Consider the following 15,992-nt stretch of genomic DNA (forward strand, 5'->3'; position numbering starts at 1 on the left):
CGGCCGGGCGCGAGCCAGAGGGCGGCAGGGGGCAGGGCCCCGGGTCGCGCCTCGTCGCGCGGCCGAGTCCAAGCCAAACCCGCTTCTTCCCTCCCCCGAGGCGGGCCCCCGGGCCCCCCCTGCCCGCCCGCCCCCGTCGCGCACCAGGGGCGGGAGGCCGCCGGCTCCACACGCCCCGCGCGGGGGCCGGAGGAAGCGCCCGCCCCGCGGCCGCCGCCCCGCACGGCTGTGCGCCTGCGCAGCGGGGCCGGGCGCGCGAGCGTGGCTTCCCGGCCCGCGTTCCTCCCTCCCCCGCGCGCCTGCGCGCCGGCTGGGAGGAACGCGGCGTCCCGGCCGCCCGCGGCGGGTGCGCGCGCGCCCGCGGCGGAGGAGGCGGGCCGCGCGCGCCGGTGGGAAGCGTCCGGCCGCCTCAGCGCCAGCTCCGGCGTAGCCGCGGCCGCCCGGCTCCCTCGCCCCTCCTCCCCGCGCCCCCGCCCGCCGCCGCCCGCGCGCATGCGCCGCCGGAGCGCGAGGGTCGGCCTCGGGTGTGTGGTGGCGGCAGAGCCGAGCTGCGCGGCCCGAGAGTCAGAACCTGGGGGAGAGGGATGGTCGCTGCACGGGGGGGAGCCGGGGGAGCCGCCGCCGCTGCCGACGCCACCGCCGCCGCCGCCGCCGCCGCCGCCCGGGCGCCCGCCTCCCGGCGCTGACGGGCCCGTCCGGAGCCGGCGAGGGGGAGCCCGCGGCCGCCGGCGCGCCGCCCAGCATGGTGCGGGAAACCAGGCACCTCTGGGTGGGCAACTTGCCGGAGAACGTGCGGGAGGAGAAGATCATCGAACATTTCAAACGGTGAGTGACGCGCGGCCGCGCTCCCCGCGCTGCCCGCGGCCGCTGCCCGCCGGCCCGTTGCCCGCCCCTCCCGCGCGGCGCGGCGGCCCGGACGCCGCCGACGGGTGCGGGCCGCGCGCGGCGCCCGCCCCGCTCTCCGCCCGCCCGCCCGCCCTGCGCGGCTCGGCCCGGCCCGGCCGCGGCGCCCCTGCTCCCCGAGAGGAGGCGGCCCGCCGGCCCCGGCCCCGGCCCCGGCCCGCCGCCTCCCCCTGCGAGGCCGCCGTGGGTCGCGTCCTTGCGCGCCCGGCGGCGCGGCCGACCCGAGCGGCGCCGGGCGGGGCCCCGGGACCCGGTCATGCCCGCCCCGGAGAGGCCGCCGTGCGGGGGCCCCGCGGCGCGGGAGCGGACGCCCGGGTAGGTGCCGCGGGGGCGCTCGCCGCGGGGTCCCCCTCCGTCCCGGGGCGCCGGGGGCTCCGCGGGCCCGCGCGGGGGGCGGCAGGAGAGGAGTCGCCGCGCCGGGCTCGGCCCCCGGGCCTCCCGCCTGCCTCGGCCTCCGCGGGCTGCAGCCTGGCCGCGGGGCCGCCGCCTCCCCTGGGCGCCGCGGAGCCGGACTCCGCCGCCCGCGCGGGCCTGGGCCGCCCGGAGCCGCAGCGCGGTGCCCCCCGCCGGCTCCTGCAGCGACGCCGTCGGGAAAGCCCTTCGGGGGGGGGGCGGCGCTCGGGGAGCCGCTTCCTAGAGATGCTTCACGCATTTGCCCGTGAAATGCAGGAAGAAGCAGGGGTTGTGGATGCGCCTTGTTTAGCAGCGGTGTGTGCGCGTGAGTGTGAGTGAGTGTGCGCGCGTGAGTGTGCGCGGGAGGGAGGTAGATGGTCGTGGCCGGCGCCGGGGGCCCCACACGCGGGGCCTGGCGTGACTTCCACTCGGTGCAGATGGGGCAGCCCTGGGGAGCAGGCCAGTGACGGTCCCCGAAAATTAGGGTCCCGCCCGGCAGGCAGGACCCCGCCGGGCGCCCAGCTCGGCTCCCTTTCCGTTCCTCTCGCTGCCGGAGCGCGAGGAGAGGATGGAGCGCCCGGCCCGCGAGCCACCTGGGAAGACACGGCGCGTCGCTCGCGCGGAGCCGCCGGGTGAGGAAATGGAAGCAGCGGCGGCCGCGCTCCGCTCCCCTGTAAATGGAGGATCATTGATTCTGCCGGCGGCGGCTGCTCCTGGGCATTAAATCCTCGCCGCCGGGGCGCGCGTCTGCGCGCGTCCGCGTGTGAAACGGGGCTGGGAAGCGCGCGGCCATTCATAACCCCGCGCCGGCCCGCGGCGTTTACTACGGCGCCGTGTCGGGACGCCCGGCCGGGGGGCGGCGGGGAGCAAAAATCCGCCCCCCGTGTCCTGTAATGTAGGGGAGACCGCGGGCTCGTTGGGAAGCAGGTGGGAACTTTCTCTCCAGAGCTGCTCCACCCCTCACAGCTCCCACCCCTGGTCTTCAGCGTTTGGGTGGAAACGTTCGGTGCACACCACCCGCGTGCAAAAGCCACTGGGACGTGTTCGCTTTTAGCTCCCGGTGGACTCTCTGCAGGTCTCGGCCTGGGGGCTTCGCTTGCAGCGATGTGCACACACGTGCATGGCAGCGTTTGCTCTGCTCCTCCGTGCTGAGGGGCCAGATTTGTCATTGCGAGTTATGCAGATTCCTGAGACACTGCGTTCCGATCCCGGGGAGTGTGACCCCTCTGCAAGATGGGGGGTCGGGGGAGTGAGGAGGAAATCGTCCGAGGTAGTTTCGGAAGGTTTTTAAGTGGAGGGTGCTTTGGTCCAGCTTGTGTGAATGACTTTCTAAAATGGCGGCCAGGACCCTCTTTATGTGGGAATCGGCAGAGCGGATCTCAGAGTGCGCGCGGGGCGGGGCGGCGCGGGGCGGGCGCGGGCTGCCCGGGCCGCGGCGCTCTCGGGACCGCGTCTGTGTGGAGAGGCTCAGCCGGCCCCGCGTCGCGACTGCGTTTAAGGGAATGTCGCCTATTGCAGGGCAGAAGAAGATGCTGCTGATAAAAGCAGATCCCACCATGTGCCCTTGAAATTCCTTTATTTTAAAAGCCTCTAAATTTTTTTTTTAAACAAAATCTCGTAGGTTTTGAATAGATAGAGCAGTCTTAGGGGGATGACGAGTGTGGAAGGATTTAGAGAGAAAAAGCTCTTTACCTCTGACCCTGGGAATTCGAGTTCTAATCCTCGTCTTCGTACCCCCGCCCCCCACTAGGTAATCTCTATTTCTGGTTTCTTGTTTATCCTTCTGCATGTGTGAATGTCTTTGCTGATCCAGCCGTGGAACTAAAATGGACCTTGTTTGGAGGGCTTCCTATTGTTGAAAAGGTGTTTTAAAATGTGTTACGCTAACGGAGGGAAGCTAAATCTGAGACATTTAAGGGGAAGGGATGAAAATGCAGTTGTATCAGAATGATAGATCTGCCAGAAAAACTTAAAAAGCAATGAGAATGAGAAAAACCGTGCAACGCCTGTAATAAAAACAGGTTAAAGTACCTACTGTAACCCTTTTCCCCTGTTCCCGAGCTGATGACGACATTAACTAATAACTGTTTTACAGGATTAAGAGGGGTACGCTGGGAATACATTATATAAAACGTTTTCAAAATGAATCTTCTAGTAACAGTGATTAGGCTTTTGTTGTAAGTGTTAGGATTAAAAAATAATAACAATAAAGATTAAATGCGACAGCTTTGGGAGCGCGGCAGCTTAAGGGCTTGGTGGGGGGGGGCAGGGGGCCTGGAGGAGAGACCACAACCAATTCTTCTTAAATTTATGTATCGGTCAGTGTTTTGGTAAAAGATAGAGCGAGGGAAGGATGCTGATTTGGTTTTTTCCCTCCCTGTCAAAGAAAGACCAGATGTAATCAGAACATTTTCAAAATTTGGCTTTGCCTCGCTATAATAAGGCTTCTTTTGTGTTCATTATCTTTACGATTCTCAGTGTGCCGTTGAAACATTTAAATAAGGACAATTTCTGAATCAGATTTCAGTTAACAAAGATCCTCTGCAGGGACTGAATTTGCACAATAGAGAAAGTCCTTTCCTTTGTATGTTGGCTGGGTTGAAGGGGGAAGGGAGGAGTTACACAACAATTGATTGCTGTCTTTCAGTTGTAAGCCGGAGAGGTGTGTGCAAAGGCAACTCCCTGAATTAGAATGAGCAATGAATAATAGAACCCTTCAAAGAATATAAAATTCTGTAGATTTTCAGGCTTTAAGTAAATCACACAATCAAGTGCTAGCCATCCATTTCCCACTTTGAGAGAACAGGTTAAAGATTATGCAGAGGTTAAGCAAGGTTATTTTGTAAAAGAATGAGGTCCATTTAAAATTTTGTTTTCACTAATTTTAAATGTCTTATCACAATATTTTTTTCTGTGTTTAAATAGCTGGAGTAAATGTTAAGTGTTACAGTATTGGGGTGTCTTTACAATATGTGTAAAAATATATGGAAGGATTTTCTTGTCCTTACACGTTCTTTAACTAGAGATATTTTTAAGCTTAAGCAAATTTGACTCATTGGTGCCTACATTATTGCTAAGTTTCTTTTGACACCAGCCAGTCTCTGCATAGAAACACCTCTGGTTTTGAATGTTGTAATTTTGAACGTCTATTTTTATGCTAGAATTTTGCACATTTAAAAAGTAAAGTGAAATAATCAGTTATCTTGAGAAATAGCATTAAAGATTTATACAGAATGCTTGAAATGTATTTTATTTCCCATATAGAATGCCTCTGGCAGGTTGAGGAACAACACAAGACTCAGAGCAGAGTGCCCAGAGCAGAGATAGTGTTTGATTGACTTGGATAGAGGGCACCTTTTCCAGCTACCTTTCTTGTAAACTCCCAGTTGCTCAGGCGTTGTATTGTTTGCTATGCTTGTAAAGAGCTTTCAGGCTTGATTTTGAAACATTTTTAATCCTCTGAGCACAAATACTTTGGGAAGGTTTAGATAAAAGTTATGAAAGTACTGGTAATGTGAAAGTTTTGCCAAATAGCCTTCCAAGTCTCACTTTCTCCGTGATTTGAAATTTTGTTTAAATTGGAAAAAAAAAAAAAACAACCTTTAAATATTTCATGAAAACTAACACCCAATTGGAGATTTTGTTTGTTTCATGCTTTTAAGAATATGGTGTTTGAGCTGTAGTAAAGTAGAGCACAGTATTTAGAATAAACATTGTAGTCCAAAAACACTTTGAGTGTATATTTCATTAAATTTGGCTCCAGAATTTCATTATTGGATTATTTGAAATAAATGTTACTTACTTAGCATCAGTTGTATGTCTACCCTTTGCTACTTGTTTTACTTTTATTTTTTTAATTGTTGTTTCCCTTAAGCAAAAATAGCATATTCTCTTGTGGAAACTAGTTAGGATAGTTAAATCATTGTTGCAGAAACTATGTAATTTTTTGTGTGACATCTAGGTCTTTAGTATGTAGAAATATGTTTTGCAGTGAAAAGGTGTTCTCGATATATTTTTAAAGTATTGCTCTGTTCAGATTTCCCCCTCATTTATCTCTGTCTGCCAAGCTGAAAATTAAAAGCACATAAAAAACCTCACAATGGGATGCCTGTAAGACACTATTTAAATTTGGTGATTGCTTGCATTTACTTACTTAGAACTTTATTTTGAGTAAAGAGATGAATTGAAATCTAGCACATTAAAAATTTTTATTTCTTATGTAATATGCAATAATAAGAAAGGGCTCCATTTCTTAGTTATGGGATATTTGTGGGAAAGTTCAAGTAAGAAACACTTCTTGCTTGTTCCTGTACACCTGGTGCTAGATTTTAAGCTCAGCATTGAACGCTAGGGGCCTATGTCTTTTCATGTGTTGGATATTGCGTTTGGATTAGTTGAGAACATTGACAAAGGGAGATTTTCTAATTATACCTTTTATTGATTTGTTCTATTCCTATCATGGTTATGCTTTTGCATAAACTACGTTTATAGTTAATTTGATTACTAAAATTGACTCAGTGATTTTGTTTACTTTCACTCTATGATTTTATACTTTTGATTTAAAAGCTAGGGCGTTTATATTAAAAGCAATTTTGTATTTTACAAAACAATTAGGCATACAGTGATTTGCATCTTTTGTAAGTCAGGAAATTGATAGGTGGTAGTTTTTTCTCAACTTAAAAAAAAAACAACAACAAACCAACAACAAAATTATGTTGTCTGCAGTTCTTTTGGGTTCAAGATTATTTAAAAGTCACCCTGGGTTAAAAGAAAGAAAATGAAACCACTTATCACCTTATATCAAAAAGGATGTTAGAATGTTCATTGAAAAGTATTATCTAGACCTTTGAGAATGTGCTTAAACTTGGATAGGAAAGTGTTATATTTTTAATTTCAAAAACTTATCCAAATTTAGTATTTCTTCAAAATTTAAGATGAGGAAAACCAATATGGTGGTTTGAGAAGTGCCTGTGATTTAACCACCAACACAAATCATGGTATTTTTTTATTACAGTTGTTGCATGTATCTCATTATATGCTCACCACAACTTAGAAATTGCAGTAGGCTTTTAGAATATAAAGAACCCTATAAATATATATTACTATATGATCAATATATATTGTGTATATATGTATTTTAAGTCCTACCTTGGTGGGCCTCCCTGGTGGCACGGGGTGGGGGGTGGGGTTAAGACTCAGCACTATCAAGCTATCATCAGCCACTGCAACAAGAGTTTGATCCCCCACCAAGCCAGGGAGCTGACCCACATGGCTCAGCAGACCTCTCCTGTCTGGCCTACTGCTCTCCTCATCAGTGTATTTCAGTAGATCTGTCTGCCTGTTCTGCTCCCCACTCTGCCTCTGGTGAATCCCCCCCCCCCCACCTCTGGCCTACACCCCAGTTCTTATATGCATAAATAAATAAATAAAAATAAATCTTCTACCTTGGATAATTTCAAGCTTACACAAAAGTGAAAAAATAATAAATGAATCTCATGTACCCGTCGTTCAGTTGCAACAACCATCAGCCACGGCTCATCTGGCATTGCGAAGAAAAATAAAGGCGGGGAGCCCGTGGCGACGGTAGTGATGAGGAAGGCCTCCTTGAGAAGGTTGCATTTGCTGCACTAGAATGAAGGCCTAACAATGCCTAGATGCATTTTCATCCTGTTACTTTTTTTCCACTTAAAAATTATTTTGAAATAGTTCAGGAATGATACAAAGAATTCCCACATAGCTTGACCAAATTCCCCAATTGTTGAAAACTTGACACATTTACTCTATTACCCTCTCTTGTCTTTTCTGACTGATGTCCTATCACCCTTAAACTCTCTAGTGCATACCTTCCCCAACAAGACATTCTTCTGCATTGCACCATGCAGTCCTCCCAGTCAGGAAATAAGTATTGGTACAACACAACTATCCAGTCAGTCGCTCTTTTGTGTGGTTTATCGGCAAAATTTTACTCTGCGCCTACCTTCCCCAAAATCTAGTTGACCTCACTCAACCTTATTTCTTTTCCTCTCCCCTCTGTGCTATTGGCCCCCATCCAGGGGGTTTCTTAATGCATTAAGTCTCTTATTCCTTGGCACAAGCCCCAGAGTGCTGGAATTTGTATAATTTGTATTGTTTTGAAGTAGATTATAGCCATTTTATCTGTAAATATTTCATATTTATTTCTAGAAAATATTATAGAAAGTATTCTTATACTAAAATGCCAATAATTACTCTCTTTTTTCAAGTACCTGGTCAGTATTCAAGTTTGTAATTGTCTTAAGAATCTATTTTAAGGGCCTCCCTGGTGGTGCAGGAGTTGCAGTCTCAGCACTATCCAGCTATCTCCAGCCACTGCAGCATGAGTTCTATCCCCTGCCAGAGAGCTGACCCACATGGTGAAGCAGACCTCTCTTATCTGACCCGGGCCCCCCTCAGCAGTGTATTTTAGTAAATACACCTATTCTGCTCCCCACTCTGTCTCTGGTGAATCTTCTCACCCCCTGCACCTCTGGCCTATACCCCAGTTCTTGCATGTATAAATAGATAATTAAAAAAATATATTTATTCATTTATACAAGCACTGGGTACAGTCAGAAGTGCAGGAGGGTGAGAGAATTCACCGGAGCCAGAGCGGGGAGCAGAACAGGCAGACTGAGGAAGTATGCTGCTCTGTGGAGCGGCGGGCACAGCAGGAGAGGTCTGCGCACCATGTGGGACCCTTGCTGGCGGCTGGGGATCGAACCGGTGCTGCAGAGGCTGTGGGCAGCTTCGCAACCCAGCGCTCAACCGCTGCGCCACCGGGGAGGCCCTAAATAGATGATTTTTTTAAAAAAAGAATCTTTTTAAAAACTTAACGTTAAATAAGGTACACAAATTGTGATTGGTGACCTTTTTGAGGGGGCAACATTAAAAAAATTTACCGAGGTATTTGCAGAGTAAAATGTACTTATTTTGTTGAATTTTGACAAATATAGATGTCCTTGTAACCACCACTACAGTCAAGATACCACAATTTATTTTATTTTTATTTTTTAAAAGATTTATTTATTTAAGAACTGGGGTACAAGCCAGAGGTGTGGGAGGGTGAGAGGATTCACCAGAGATGGAGCGGGGAACAGGAGAGGCAGACTGACTGAAATACACTGCTGAGGGGGGCAGCGGGCGAGACAGGAGAGGTCTGCTGTGCCATGTGGGTATCTCCGCGGCCGGCTGGGATCAAACCCGCTCTGCAGAGGCTGCGGACAGCTTCACAGCTCTGGGCTCAACCACCTGCGCCGCCAGGGAGGCCCCACAATGTATTTTTTGATGGACATTTGAAGTATGTAGGTCTTTTAATCTGCAGGTTCAAATCTCATTATACCTTATTTTGTTGGAAACTAGGCTGATTATTTTGTAGAGTTTCTTACACCGTTTATCAGTTGGTTTTGTTGACTTCGTGCTTATCCTGTGATTTTTTTTTTTGTCCTGTGATATGTTAAAGTCACTGTTTGTTCTTTATGTTAACTCTATTTGTAAAAATTGGCCAATTATTAAATGTTTTTGATAGTTGTATTTCTGTATAATGGGTTTTCTTTGTAATCCTGTGCATTTTATGAATTTAATAATATTCTGAGAAAGGGCTTCTAAATTTCACCAGACTGTTCAAGTAGTCTGTGGTATAAAACGGCCAAGACCATTGGTTTTGACAAGTTATTAAGATAAGAAATAAGTACTAATTTTAGCTTTGACATAAAACGGTTAAAATCAGCAAAGAACTTTAGAAAACAAAACAAAGATTATGCCCTATGAATAGCTTGGCACTGCTCCCTCTCATTGTAAACGTACATGGTTAGAACTGCTGTTTTTATAATGGGGGTTGGTTTTTATTTTTACATTCTCCTCTTCCCCTTGCTGTTATCCTAGAAATAAAGGAATCTTTAGATTTTAAGGTTGTTCCTTTTAGTCAGTTTGAATTCTTCCAATGAAATGAATTGCAAATGTATCCATAGTTAGAATTAAATGTCATGATGGGTGCTGACTTTATTTTTTATTTAAAGAACAGGTTTATTAGCAAAGGGACAGAAGAATAAGAGACATTTGCATAGACACAAGCGGGCAGGAAGAACCGCCTGACTTCTGTTTTATAGATGAATTCAGCTTTCATCAAAGAAAATTTGCAAAAATCTCATTTATAGAGCACTTCTAAAATTCAATTACTATGTGATGCGCACTTTATATAAAATAAGCTACTTATATAGAGTGGGTACACTCAGTGTCTCCCGTAAGTTTGAGTGGGTGAGATTGTAGGAATTTTTAAATAGATTTATTTTATTTATTCTGTATGCAAGAACTGGGGTGTAGGCCAGAGGCGCAGGGGTTGGGCGGGAAGAGGATTCACCAGAGACAGAGTGGGGAGCAGAACAGGCAGACTGACTGAAATACACTTCTGAGGGGAGCAGGGGGAAAGACAGGAGAGGACTGCTGCCCCATGAGGGTTAGGTGGAGGGGAAACCGAACTCATGCTGCAGTAGCTGGTGATAACTTGATAGCACTGAGACTTTATAAACCCTGTGCTACCAGGGGGCCCCCCATGCCTTGAAGATTTAAAAAGCATATTAATGATCACTTAGATTATAGAAGAATATCTGGCAATATCTAGATAATATCTAGCAATGCTGTGTAACCATCATTCAGAACTTGGTGTGTCAGCTTCTCCGGTGAAATGAGTCATTCTGTAACCAGCTATGCTCTTCAGTCAAACTTGGCTTCCTGGGTCAACTGTATTTCTACAGTCTCAAATAATTTTAAATTCTATTGCAACTTTTAAAAGGTGTGCTTTGTTATACTAACCTATGGAATATAAGGACATACTGGTTATTCTTCCTTACAACTTCCTCCTCTGTTTTTTTCTTGTGAAGTAACCATTTCCTAGGTGGTTTTTGACAGAGTATTCCTTTTCTTTCTTTTTTTTTTTTTAGTTTTTTTTTTTTTTATAGAGGCATGTTTTTATTTATTTATTTATTTTATTTGTTTGTTTTGTTTATACATGCACTGGGTACAGTCAGAAGTGCGGGAGGGTGAGAGAATTCACCAGAGCCAGAGTGGGGAGCAGAGCAGGCAGGAGGACTGAAGTACACTGCTGAGGGGAGCAGCGGGTGGCAGGAGAGGTCTGCGCACCATGTGGGATCCTCCTCCGGTGGCCGGGGAGCAGCCGGGGATCGAACCGGTGCCGCAGAGGCCGCGGGCAGCTTCGCAACCCAGAGCTCAACCGCTGTGCCACCGGGGAGGCCCCAGAGTATTCCTTTTCAACGTTAGTTTCCTTTGTTGTTCCAAAGTAGATGTAGGAAAAAAAAAACTTTCAAGCTTTTTTTTTTTTTGATCACAGCTTTGAGTCTCACAGGATTGTGACATTTTTGTTGCTCATATTGAAAATTGATTTTTAAAATGTTTTTCTCAGAGGATTCTTCCTAAAGGACTTTTTGTTTGTAGAAAAGGCTTTTTAAAAATTCTAGAGGGGGGCCTCCCTGGTGGCGCAAGGGGTTAAGACGCAACCTTAAGAGCTGTCCGCAGGAGTTCCAGTTTGATCCCTGGACAGGGAGCTGCCCACATGGCACAGTAGACCTCTCCTGACTCACTCGCTGCTCCCCTCAGCAGTGTATTTCAGTCTGCCTGCCTGTTCTGCTCCCCACTCTGTCTCTGGTGAATCCTCTCATCTCCCACACCTCTGACCTTTACGCCAGTTCTTGTATGCATAAAATAAATCTTAAAAAAAAAAAAAAAATTCTAGGGCCTCCATGGTGGCACAGGCGGTTGAGCCCGCACTGTGGGGTTGTCCACAGCCTCTGCAGTGTGGGTTCAATCATGGTCAGCCAGGGAGAAACCTACATGGCGCAGTGGACCTCTCCCGTCTCACCCGCTGCTCCCCTCAGCAGTGTATTTCGTCAGTCTGCCTGTTCTGTTCCCCGCTCTGCCTCTGGTGAATCCTCTCACCTTCCCACAACTCTGGCCTGTACCCCGGTTCTTATAAATAAATAAATCTTTTAAAAAAAAATTCTAGAGGAACGATTACTGTAGAGACTAGTGACTCTTTTTTTTTTAACTTGGTGGGATTAATTTCATGCCACATTTCTTATTGGGTGGCATAAATTTCTAAAACATTGGAATTGTGTAGAAAATTGGAAAGACCTTTTATTTTTTTATAGATTGATTTATTTATGCATACAAGAGCTGGGGTGCAGGCCAGATGTGCGGGGAGTGAGAGGATTCACCAGAGACAGAGTGGGGAGCACAACAGGAGGATCTACTGAAATACACTGCTGAGGAGAGCAGTGGGCGAGAGAGTAGAGGTCTGCTGCACCATGTGGGTCACCTCCCTGGCTGGAGTTCCAACTCATGTTGCCATGGCCGCAGGTAGCTTCATAGTGCTGCGACTTAACTCCTGGGCCACCAGGGAGGCCCTTTTCTAATTCCTTTGTGTTGCCAAATGTTATACCCCATTGATTAGTTGTTAGACATTTAGTTTTTTTCCATTTTGGGGAAATTATGACTACTACTATGCACATTTCTGTACCTGTTTTTATGTGGACATATGTTGTCAGTTCTCTTGAATATATACTAGGAGTGAAATTGCTGGCTTATGGTGATTCTAAGTTTAACATTTTGAGAAACTGCCAAATTGTTTTTCCAGAGTGGCTACACCATTTTACAATCTCATAGCAATGTGTTAGGATTTAGATTTCTCCTTATCCTCATCATCACTTGTTAACTATCTTTTTTTCTTTTTAGTAGTCATTATAGTGGGTGTGAAGTAGTATCTTATTGTGGCTTTAGTTTGTTATTTCCCTTAAACACTAATGATGTGAGCATCATTTTAGGGATTTTTTAACCGCGTTATTTTTATTTATTTGTTTATTTGCTTATAAATTTATTTTTTAGAGTTTTTTTTTTAAAGATTTATTTATTTATGCATACCAGAGCTGGGGTACAGGCCAGAGATGCTGGGGGTAAGAGGATTCACCAGGGACAGAGTGGGGAACAGAACAGACAGACTGACCAAAGTACACTGCTGAGGGGAGCAGTAGGTGAGTCAGGAGAGGTCCGCTGCGCCATGTGGGTTGCTCCCTGGCCTGCCAGGGATCGAACTCACGCTGCAGAGGCTGAGAGTTGCTTCTTACTGCGGTGCTTAACCCCTTGCGGTGCTCACCCTCCCTGGTGAGGGAGGCCGCTATTTGTTTATTTTTTAAAAAGATTTATTTATTTATGCATACAAAAACCGGGGTGTAGATCAGAGGTGGGGCGGGGCGGGGGGGGGAGGTAAGAGGAGCAGAACAGGGAGATCTACTGAAATACACTGCTGAGGGGAGCAGTGGGAAAGACAGGAGAGGTCTGCTGCGCCATGTGGGTCATCTCCCCGGCCAAGATTGAACTCATGCTGCAGTGGCTGGCAATATCTTGATAACACAGAGACTTTAACCCCTGCACCACCAGGGAAAGACCCTATTTTAACTTTTATAATGAGATAGATCACATGTCATATCCTGCCATCTTATTTGTTTCTGTCAAATTGCAGGAGTTTTACAATTTAAGTGTGTGATTCGGAGCTACACTGCCTTTAATATGTTGAAGTATGGGGTAGCACAGTAATTGTGAGTGAGGTAGCTTTCATATCTATCTTTGTTGATGACAAGTAATAATTTTGATTATTTTTAAAAGATTGGAATTGTACACCTTTTTAAAAAATATTGTACACTTAAAATGATTAAAACAGCTTATTTTGTTATGTGGCTGGCTCATTTAAATGTTGTTGAAATATTTATGTTTCTAGGAATTCTGTATTTTGGTCTGTTATAAGTATTTCTACTCACCAGTATAGGAATTCAAATAAAGGTCTGATGCAGAAGTGAAACCAGTCTTTTGGTCGAAATGGAAGATGAGCTATGTTGATTTATAAATTGGTAATTCTTTCTCAAAAAGTTTCTGCTATAAAAAGGTAAACCAAGTGTTGTGCTTACTCCATTATTGGATATAGTCTGGTGGTTGTCATGGATATGTCTATGACCCAATTCTCTGAATTTGAAAAAGGAGTGATTTTGAATCTTCATGATATCCCTTATGTCGTGTTCATTTGCTTTTCGATTTTTGACTGTTTCTACTTGGTCATTTGCTTTTGAATAAGAAACAGCTTGGCCATGATGAGTTTGATGGGTAGGAAAGTGGGCAGTGCACCATTGGGTAGTGAGATCAGGTATGCGGTCTTTGAAAACTGATGCATTGGATTTTAGATTAATGGGTTGCTAGGTTAATTGCATAGCTCTTCAGAGAGGCTGATATGCTCTTTAGATACAATCCTGCACCTGAATTGCACAACATTGAAACTTTTGACAGCCACTGGAGATGTCTTTACCTGGAAATAGAGCAGTATTCCTAAAATATTCAGATGTGGTCTTTTAACTCCTTGAGGTTAACTGAGCAAAGAAGATACAGAATTAGAATGTACTACATATCTCATCAGTGGAATGGACTTGCCATGTTTCAGGAATGATGGGGAAGATTGTTTTCTGTAATAGAACTTGTATGAAAATGAAGTCCACTTTGGGACTCTGCTCTCACTTTATGTAGAGTTAATTGCAAAAACTGGGATTAAGATGATGTGTTGCATTCTTATTGTAAACCTAGCCAATATTGGTTGAATATCGTACCTTCTAGAAAGAAGGGATTTTGAGTGAATTCAGTAAATTTTAAGCATGCTAATGATGCTTAGCAATTGGTGTTGCTTTGGAAATTCATGGGAGTGGCTTTCTCCTGGAGCTGATGAAAACAGTTTAGAATAGGAGGAATATTCATTCTGCCTATCAGGAAACTGAAAATTGTAAATACACTTTGTGAGACTAGGGATCTTTGTTTTGTTCCCTGAAAAGCATCAAGTGTCTAGAACAGTGCATATTAGAAACCATATAATTAAATAATTGATCAGGGTCACAATGAAGAGTCTCTTTTCTCATATTCTCATGCCTTTTCTCCACTCTGTTACATTGCTCTCAAGAGTAAAAGCTGAGGCCATTAATAGACTGAAATTATATTCCTCAGGGAACTGGTAAGAACAGTCAGTGTTTATTATATAAATTGTAAAATGGTAAGAGCAAACATTTGAGAAAACCTGGCAATATTTTGCACAATTTTTAAATTCTCTCTTGAAAACTTACATTCAGTATATTTGGCCAATTTACTATCTTTTGATGGGGAAGATTTTTGATGAACCAATTTAATATTTTTTGTGTTTTTGAAGACATTAGGTTGTTACATATTACAACTTACAGAAATTAAGCACAAATTTATTAGCTGTCAGTTCTCACCTGTTTGCTATTTTAGGTTTTTTAAGTTTTTTTTTTTTAAATTATTTATACATAAAAGAGCTGGGGTACAGGCCAGAGGTGTAGGGGATGAGAGGATCCACCAGAGAGAGTGGGGAACAGCACAGGCAGATTGACTGAAATACACTGCTGAGGGGAGCAGCGGGTGAGTCAGGAGAGGTCTGCTGTGTCATGTGGGTAGCTCCCTGCCTGGGAATAGAACTCGTGCTGCAGAGGCTGTGGATAGCTTTGTAGGTTGCATCTTAACCCCTTGTGCCATCAGGGCAGCCCTAAGGTTTTTTAAGTTCCTTAGACATTATAAAGAGGTTAATGAATACTGCAAGAAATGTATGGTTTTGGTAAGAGCAGACAAAATCAGATCATATTTGCCCACCTAAGTTTTTATGTTTATGCAGTTACAAGTTTTTTTTTTTTTTTTAAAGTTTGGATAGTTTTTGTCTTCTCAGTATCTAAGAATGGTATAGATTTGTGATACCCAAACAAGTTCTCCTTCTTTAAATTGTGTTTGTTCCAAAGTGTACTCTCTTTTTAAAAAGGAGAAAAATCTATGTGGCTATGGGTTTGTAGTAATAAACCTTGTTTGTGTGTGTGTTAAAATATACATGACAATTTCTTGTTTTAACCATTTTTAAAAAAGATTTATTTACTTACGCATACCAGAACTGGGGTACAGGCCAGAAGGTGTGGGGTTGAGAGGACTCACCAGAGACAGAGTGGGGAGCAGAACAAGCAGATCTACTCAAATACACTGCTGAGGGGGAGTAGTGGGAAGACAGGAGAGGTCTGCTGCACCATGTGGGTAGCTCCCTGGCCGGGGATTGAACTCGCGCTGAAGTGGCTGTGGATAGCTTCATAGGTTGCATCTTAACTCCTGGGCAACCAGGGAGGTCTGGTTTTAACCATTTTAAGTACAATTCACTGATACTAAATTTATAATGTTATGTAACGGCACTACTGCCTCCTCCTAGAATTTTTTCATTTCATATGGAAACTACTCATTAAGCCTCCCTACTTCCCCCTTCCTCCAGCCCCTGGTAACCTCTATTCTACATTCTGTCTCTATGAATTTGTCTATTTTAGATGACAAATATATAAATGTAATCACAAATACTTTTCCTTTTGTGTGACTTACCTAATGTTTGTAAGGTCTGTCTATGTTAGTAACAGGTATCAAAGCGTCACTTCTTTTTATGTCAAAATAATCCATTGTGTATATATACCACCTTTTATTTATCCATTTACTCACCAATGATCCTTAGGTTGTTGCCATCTTTGGCTATTTTGAATAACGCTGCAGTGAATATTGGTGTACATATCAGTTTGAGTCCCAATTTTCAGGTTTTTTTTTTG

At 45.5% G+C, this 15,992-nt stretch overlaps 1 protein-coding gene across 2 annotated transcripts in view; it reads left to right on the forward strand.

The window, feature by feature from the left end:
• Positions 1-742: 742 nt before the first annotated feature.
• The window catches only part of SPEN (spen family transcriptional repressor), a gene marked incomplete at both ends in the record, with an annotated part of 72,944 nt that continues 57,694 nt past the window's right edge, over positions 743-15,992 (forward strand). For both annotated transcript variants that reach the window (XM_084242867.1, XM_084242868.1), the window contains one exon: positions 743-825. In XM_084242867.1, the coding sequence (XP_084098993.1) occupies positions 743-825 (83 nt within the window). The remainder of the gene's footprint in view (positions 826-15,992) is intronic.

The sequence above is a fragment of the Talpa europaea genome, assembly GCF_964194135.1.
Source record: "Talpa europaea genome assembly, chromosome: 9".
Classification (NCBI taxonomy): domain Eukaryota; kingdom Metazoa; phylum Chordata; class Mammalia; order Eulipotyphla; family Talpidae; genus Talpa; species Talpa europaea.